The sequence below is a fragment of the Ylistrum balloti genome, unplaced genomic scaffold (genome assembly GCF_031769215.1).
Source record: "Ylistrum balloti isolate Yb309-2 unplaced genomic scaffold, AGI_CSIRO_Ybal_v1 Utg370852, whole genome shotgun sequence".
Lineage (NCBI taxonomy): Eukaryota > Metazoa > Mollusca > Bivalvia > Pectinida > Pectinidae > Ylistrum > Ylistrum balloti.
The window spans coordinates 154010-163215 of NW_026782489.1; the positions used below are offsets into that span (position 1 = coordinate 154010).

A 9206-nucleotide genomic window follows, 5' to 3' on the forward strand; every position below is an offset into this window, starting at 1 on the left:
GCTATATACAGACATGGACAGACTACTGTGTCAGGGCTATATACAGACTACTGTGTCAGGGCTATATACAGACATGGACAGACTACTGTGTCAGGGCTATATACAGACTACTGTGTCAGGGCTATATACAGACTACTGTGTCAGGGCTATATACAGACATGGACAGACTACTGTGTCAGGGCTATATACAGACTACTGTGTCAGGGCTATATACAGACTACTGTGTCAGGGCTATATACAGACTACTGTGTCAGGGCTATATACAGACTACTGTGTCAGGGCTATATACAGACTGCGGTGTCAGGGCTATATACAGACATGGACAGACTACTGTGTCAGGGCTATATACAGACTACTGTGTCAGGGCTATATACAGACTACTGTGTCAGGGCTATATACAGACTACTGTGTCAGGGCTATATACAGACTGCTGTGTCAGGGCTATATACAGACATGGACAGACTACTGTGTCAGGGCTATATACAGACTACTGTGTCAGGGCTATATACAGACATAGACAGACTACTGTGTCAGGGCTATATACAGACATAGACAGACTGCTGTGTCAGGGCTATATACAGACTTGGACAGACTACTGTGTCAGGGCTATATACAGACATGGACAGACTACTGTGTCAGGGCTATATACAGACATAGACAGACTGCTGTGTCAGGGCTATAGATAAACTTGGATATAGGAACCTATTAGACGTAAAGAGAGGGACCAAAGGGACACATTGTCTTGTATGGAAATATTGATTGTCTTAAACATACTAAACTTTTGTCAGAATTGTCGGAAGCAAACTTTCCTTCATTTTGGAAAGACTCCTTCGTTTCAGGAAATACATCATTAAACAGCTGAAACTAGGAAACTAATACATTAAGATAAAGCCAAAATCATGACACAAGACTAAGCGGGTTGTCCTGTGTAATGTACCATATGCTTGTAATACACAGCAGGGACAGATGTTAGCAGACTCCCAGGGGAGACACAATACCAGTCCCTTCACAATACCTCTAAAGCCAATTACTATATTAATTCTGGGTATTGAGTCTATGTAATATGTATACATGCACATCTACAGGCCTGTTATGTAAACAACACATTAATCCCATTAGGATGTTCCTCCATGTAGAATTACGTCATGGATGCCTGGTCAGTCTGCTCTGATCAGAACTCTCCACTGTCTACAAACTCCAACCAACAATTATGAAGGCATCTAGAAAACAGCACTGACCAGGCTATCTAATCATATTCTCTATTACACTGTGATGTAAGCATTATTACACCACATATTGTTATATAATCTTACCCTTTAAAATCCTAATAACAAGAATATTCAGGGAAAATCACACTCAATACATGTACAATAGAGATATGATAGGGTACATCAGTGAAATTGTCCGAGATAAAAAAACACTATCCGCGAGCTAGCACTGACTAATGATGTATCACAAACAGGTCATGCCTATCTCCCCCAGATAATCAACAAAGTCTTCAGATATCCATTCTAGGTGGCCATAGCTTCATAAAAAGTGATTATGTGCACAACTTGAGGAAAAATAACATTTACAAGAGGGTAGTTTAAATGAAAAATTCTTGAAATTATTTCACAATTTCATACAAAATTGAAACTCATGTCTGCACCTGTATATATGTATGTTATTGTAATATACCTTTAGATCTACTAGCATGTTTTCTCCCCCTGTCTTAGCATATATTACAGACTGTGTACCATGCTATATCTAATACTTTGTATCTCAGTATATCCATATATTACAGACTGTGTACAATGTTATATCTAATACTTTGTATCTCAGTTTCTCCATATCTTACAGACTGTGTACCATGCTATATCTAATACTTTGTATCTCAGTATATCCATATATTACAGACTGTGCACATGTTATATCTAATACTTTGTATCTCAGTATATCCATACATTACAGACTGTTTACTTGTTATATCTAATACTTTGTATCCCAGTATATCTATATATTACAAAAACAAGCAATATACTGTGTCCTTTAATCTCACAAAAGTATATAAACATGGCAACAACCCAAATGTTCCCTTCATCTCACAACATATCCCAGAAATCTCTGATAAGCTGGTTTTCTCCGTGACACCAGATGTGATGATCATAAAACTACGTCCTAACAAGCTATTGGTCAATAGAACTGGGGACATTTCCAAGGTTGTTTTATAAACATTTCAATTGATTATTTCTAGACAAGGGTAAAGTTTATGTCTAATTGTTAATCAGAAATCTTCATAGCTAATCCTCACTAGCCTGGGGTACTCAAGACTCAGACATAGCTAATCCTCACTAGCCTGGGGTACTCAAGATTCAGACATAGCTAATCCTCACTAGCCTGGGGTACTCAAGACTCAGACATAGCTAATCCTCACTAGCCTGTTATATAATCCTAGCCTTCAGACATAAAATCCTCACTATACTCAAGAAGATTCAGCCTGGGGAAAATCACACTCAATACATAGTACAATAGACTCAGATAATCCTCACTAGGGTACATCAGACATAGCTAATCCTCACTAGCCTGGGGTACTCAAGACTCAGACATAGCTAATCCTCACTAGCCTGGGGTACTCAAGACTCAGACATAGCTAATCCTCACTAGCCTGGGGTACTCAAGACTCAGACATAGCTAATCCTCACTAGCCTGGGGTACTCAAGACTCAGACATAGCTAATCCTCACTAGCCTGGGGTACTCAAGATTCAGACATAGCTAATCCTCACTAGCCTGGGGTAAAAATAGACATAGCTAATCCTTTACAATCATCCCTGGGGTAACCAATCCTTATACTTAATCATCCCTGGCTCCTGGACATAGCCAATCCTTCACTTAATTTCCTACATAAATTGAAACTCATGTCTGCCCCTGACATATAATCCTTATACTTAATCATTCCTGGACATAGCTAATCCTTATACTTTATCATTCCTGGACATAGCTAATCCTTATACTTAATCATCCCTGGCCCCTGGACATAGCAAATCCTTATATTAATCAGACATAGCTAATCCTTATACTTAATCATCCCTGGCCCCTGGACATAACCAATCCTTATACTTAATCATCCCTGGCTCCTGGACATAGCCAATCCTTATACTTAATCATTCCTGGACATAGCTAATTCTTATACTTAATCATCCCTGGCCCCTGGACATAGCTAATCCTTATACTTAATCATTCCTGGACATAGCTAATCCTTATACTTAATCATTCCTGGCCCCTGGACATAGCTAATCCTTATATTAATCAGACTGGACATATAATCCTTATACTATCATTCCTGGACATAGCTAATCCTTATACTTAATAATCCCTGGCCCCTGGACATAGCCAATCCTTATACTTAATCATCCCTGTCCCCTGGACATAGCCAATCCTTATACTTAATCATCCCTGGCCCCTGGACATAGCCAATCCTTATACTTAATCATCCCTGGCCCCTGGACATAGCCAATCCTTATGCTTAATCATCCCTGGCCCCTGGACATAGCCAATCCTTATACTTAATCATCCCTGTCCCCTGGACATAGCTAATCCTTATACTTAATCATCCCTGTCCCCTGGACATAGCTAATCCTTATACTTAATCATCCCTGTCCCCTGGACATAGCTAATCCTTATACTTAATCATCCCTGTCCCCTGGACATAGCTAATCCTTATACTTAATCATTCCTGGACATAGCTAATCCTTATACTTAATCATCCCTGGCCCCTGGACATAGCAAATCCTTATACTTAATCATCCCTGGACATAGCTAATCCTTATACTTAATCATTCCTGGACATAGCTAATCCTTATACTTAATCATCCCTGGCCCCTGGACATAGCTAATCCTTATACTTAATCATTCCTGGACATAGCTAATCCTTATACTTAATAATCCCTGTCCCCTGGACATAGCCAATCCTTATACTTAATCATCCCTGTCCCCTGGACATAGCCAATCCTTATACTTAATCATCCCTGGCCCCTGGACATAGCCAATCCTTATACTTAATCATCCCTGGCCCCTGGACATAGCTAATCCTTATACTTAATCATCCCTGGCCCTTGGACATAGCTAATCCTTATACTTAATCATCCCTGTCCCCTGGACATAGCTAATCCTTATACTTAATCATCCCTGGCCCCTGGACATAGCTAATTATTATACTTTATCATTCCTGGACATAGCTAATCCTTATACTTAATCATCCCTGGCCCCTGGACATAGCTAATCCTTATACTTAATCATCCCTGTCCCCTGGACATAGCTAATCCTTATACTTAATCATCCCTGGCCCCTGGACATAGCTAATCCTTATACTTTATCATTCCTGGACATAGCTAATCCTTATACTTTATCATTCCTGGACATAGCTAATCCTTATACTTAATCATCCCTGGCCCCTGGACATAGCTAATCCTTATACTTTATCATTCCTGGACATAGCTAATCCTTATACTTTATCATTCCTGGACATAGCTAATCCTTATACTTTATCATTCCTGGACATAGCCAATCCTTATACTTAATCATTCCTGGACATAGCTTATCCTTATACTTAATCATCCCTGTCCCCTGGACATAGCTAATCCTTATACTTAATCATTCCTGGCCCCTGGACATAGCTAATCTTTATACTTAATCATCCCTGTCCCCTGGACATAGCCAATCCTTATACTTAATCATCCCTGGCCCCTGGACATAGCTAATCCTTATACTTAATCATTCCTGGACATAGCCAATCCTTATACTTAATCATTCCTGGCCCCTGGACATAGCCAATCCTTATACTTAATCATCCCTGGCCCCTGGACATAGCTAATCTTTATACTTAATCATTCCTGGCCCCTGGACATAGCTAATCCTTATACTTTATCATTCCTGGACATAGCTAATCCTTTTACTTTATCATTACCAGTGAGGTAATACCAGAAAGCACAAGGTGACTGGTTTTGTTATTCAGGCCGACAGTATCTGTAGACTGATTAGTGTTGTGACTGTTGTCTTACTGTGTCTCATTATCAAATCCAAGTCATTTCAGGTCTTTATGGAAACCATCACCAAGGCAACTGTTAATTAACTTACACAGACATGTAAAACAGATGCTGCATCCTTTACAGTCTAACATTTCTTTAAACAGTGACGTTATCTACTCAATATTTCCAAATTTCTAAATTAGTTTGTCCAATTTTGTTTATCAACACAAAAGATGAACAACACTAGCTTATTGATAAACAATATTTCTATCCAATGCTCCATGATGTCTTTGATGTTGTCTCAACTTCTGAATAAGGGACACAGTATATCGACTAGGGTTTGGACCCTTATTGGATAGCCATTATAGGGTCTGGACCCTTATTGGATAGCCATTATAGGGTTTGGACCCTGATTGGATAGACATATTAGGGTTTGGACCCTGATTGGATAGACATATTAGGGTTTGGACCCTGATTGGATAGACATATTAGGGTTTGGACCCTGATTGGATAGACATATTAGGGTTTGGACCCTGATGGGATAGACAGTATAGGGTTTGACCCTGAAGGGACAGACAGTATAGGGTTTTGTCTCTAACAGGACAAATAGTATAGGGTTCATACGTTACATGGAAGACAGTATAAGGGTTTGACCCTGAAGGGACAGAGAGTATAGGGGTTTGTCTCTGATGGGACAGACAGTATAGGGTTTTGTCTCTGACGGGACAGACAGTATAGGGTTTATACCCTGAAGGAACAGACAGTATAGGGTTTTGTCTCTGAAGGAACAGACAGTATAGGGTTTATACCCTGAAGGAACAGACAGTATAGGGTTTATACCCTGAAGGAACAGACAGTATAGGGTTTGACCCTGAAGGGACAGACAGTATAGGGTTTTGTCTCTAACAGGACAAATAGTATAGGGTTCATACGCTACATGGAAGTCAGTATAAGGGTTTGACCCTGAAGGGACAGAGAGTATAGGGGTTTGTCTCTGAAGGGACAGACAGTATAGGGTTTTGTCTCTGACGGGACAGACAGTATAGGGTTTATACCCTGAAGGAACAGACAGTATAGGGTTTTGACTCTGAAGGAACAGACAGTATAGGGTTTATACCCTGAAGGAACAGACAGTATAGGGTTTGACTCTGAAGGAACAGACAGTATAGGGTTTTGTCTCTGACGGGACAGACAGTATAGGGTTTTGTCTCTGACGGGACAGACAGTATAGGGTTTTGTCTCTGACGGGACAGACAGTATAGGGTTTATATTATGAAGGAACAGACAGTATAGGGTTTATACCCTGAAGGAACAGACAGTATAGGGTTTATACCCTGAAGGAACAGACAGTATAGGGTTTTGACTCTGAAGGAACAGACAGTATAGGGTTTTGACTCTGAAGGAACAGACAGTATAGGGTTTATACCCTGAAGGAACAGACAGTATAGGGTTTTGACTCTGAAGGAACAGACAGTATAGGGTTTTGACTCTGAAGGAACAGACAGTATAGGGTTTTGACTCTGAAGGAACAGACAGTATAGGGTTTATACCCTGAAGGAACAGACAGTATAGGGTTTTGACTCTGAAGGAACAGACAGTATAGGGTTTATACCCTGAAGGAACAGACAGTATAGGGTTTATACCCTGAAGGAACAGACAGTATAGGGTTTGACTCTGAAGGAACAGTCAGTATAGGGTTTATACCCTGAAGGAACAGACAGTATAGGGTTTATACCCTGAAGGAACAGACAGTATAGGGTTTTGACTGTGAAGGAACAGACAGTATAGGGTTTTGACTCTGAAGGAACAGACAGTATAGGGTTTATACCCTGAAGGAACAGACAGTATAGGGTTTATACCCTGAAGGAACAGACAGTATAGGGTTTTGACACTGAAGGAACAGACAGTATAGGGTTTGACTCTGAAGGAACAGTCAGTATAGGGTTTATACCCTGAAGGAACAGACAGTATAGGGTTTGACTCTGAAGGAACAGTCAGTATAGGGTTTATACCCTGAAGGAACAGACAGTATAGGGTTTATACCCTGAAGGAACAGACAGTATAGGGTTTATACCCTGAAGGAACAGACAGTATAGGGTTTTGACTGTGAAGGAACAGACAGTATAGGGTTTTGACTGTGAAGGAACAGACAGTATAGGGTTTATATTATGAAGGAACAGACAGTATAGGGTTTATACCCTGAAGGAACAGACAGTATAGGGTTTGACTCTGAAGGAACAGACAGTATAGGGTTTATATTATGAAGGAACAGACAGTATAGGGTTTATATTATGAAGGAACAGACAGTATAGGGTTTTGACTGTGAAGGAACAGACAGTATAGGGTTTATACCCTGAAGGAACAGTCAGTATAGGGTTTATACCCTGAAGGAACAGACAGTATAGGGTTTATATTATGAAGGAACAGACAGTATAGGGTTTATATTATGAAGGAACAGACAGTATAGGGTTTATACCCTGAAGGAACAGACAGTATAGGGTTTATACCCTGAAGGAACAGACAGTATAGGGTTTATACCCTGAAGGAACAGACAGTATAGGTTTTATACCCTGAAGGAACAGACAGTATAGGTTTTATACCCTGAAGGAACAGACAGCATAGGGTTTTGACTCTGAAGGAACAGACAGTATAGGGTTTATACCCTGAAGGAACAGACAGTATAGGGTTTGACTCTGAAGGAACAGACAGTATAGGGTTTATATTATGAAGGAACAGACAGTATAGGGTTTATATTATGAAGGAACAGACAGTATAGGGTTTGACTCTGAAGGAACAGACAGTATAGGGTTTTGACTGTGAAGGAACAGACAGTATAGGGTTTATACACTGAAGGAACAGTCAGTATAGGGTTTATACCCTGAAGGAACAGACAGTATAGGGTTTTGTCTCTGACGGGACAGACAGTATAGGGTTTATATTATGAAGGAACAGACAGTATAGGGTTTATACCCTGAAGGAACAGTCAGTATAGGGTTTATACCCTGAAGGAACAGACAGTATAGGGTTTGACTCTGAAGGAACAGACAGTATAGGGTTTATATTATGAAGGAACAGACAGTATAGGGTTTATATTATGAAGGAACAGACAGTATAGGGTTTTGACTGTGAAGGAACAGACAGTATAGGGTTTATACCCTGAAGGAACAGTCAGTATAGGGTTTATACCCTGAAGGAACAGACAGTATAGGGTTTATATTATGAAGGAACAGACAGTATAGGGTTTATATTATGAAGGAACAGACAGTATAGGGTTTATTGAAGGAACAGACAGTATAGGGTTTATATTATGAAGGAACAGACAGTATAGGGTTTATATTATGAAGGAACAGACAGTATAGGGTTTATACCCTGAAGGAACAGACAGTATAGGGTTTATATTATGAAGGAACAGACAGTATAGGGTTTATATTATGAAGGAACAGACAGTATAGGGTTTATATTATGAAGGAACAGACAGTATAGGGTTTTGACTGTGAAGGAATAGTCAGTATAGGGTTTGACTGTGAAGGAATAGTCAGTATAGGGTTTGACTCTGAGAACACGTTCTGTATTGGAATTCAACCTCAGTAAAACAATCCTCATCAGAAATTTACCTTGGGAAGCGTGTACTGTTAATTGTATAACAGTTGAAATAAGATATCTCTGGGGCCATTGTCATAAAATCTATTTTGGTGAAATGTAAGTTTGATTTTTTGTCTTCTCCAAATAGCTCTTTACTGCTGTCGTTGAAATTTTGCTTTTAAAATGAGGTTAATGCCATTCAGTTAAGAATGATTTTTGGGATGTTATGTTAAAACTCTTCATAAGCATTATTGGATTTATTTGTTTTTTCTTCTGAAGTTCCCAACAGTCTAAAAATTAAATATGAAAAATTTGAAGCTTAAAACACTTGTTCAAAATCAAACTTGCACTGGCCATTAGGAACCAAAGGGTTTTTACAGATGGAATCAAGAACTGTCAGATATAACTTTCTAAGAGTCAACTGACGTAAGTCTTTATACAAACACCGGTAATACTTACACTGTGAAATGGTAAATAAAACACTTCCATCCTGTTGGCCGCTCCAGAAAATTGTACACTTTCCCTTGAATTGATGCTTTCACACTATGTTTGGTCTTGACTTTATATCTATCCTCTAGTATTTTATCCATTTGAGAAATCACAGGTTTAAATTCCAACCA

At 39.4% G+C, this 9206-nt stretch overlaps 1 protein-coding gene across 1 annotated transcript in view; it reads right to left on the bottom strand.

The window, feature by feature from the left end:
* LOC132559084 (potassium voltage-gated channel subfamily KQT member 1-like) overlaps positions 1-9206 on the bottom strand; it is a 54250-nt gene extending 45044 nt beyond the window's left edge. The window contains exon 1 of the mRNA XM_060223694.1: positions 9046-9206. Within this exon, the coding sequence (XP_060079677.1) occupies positions 9046-9176 (131 nt within the window). The 5' untranslated portion in view covers positions 9177-9206. The remainder of the gene's footprint in view (positions 1-9045) is intronic.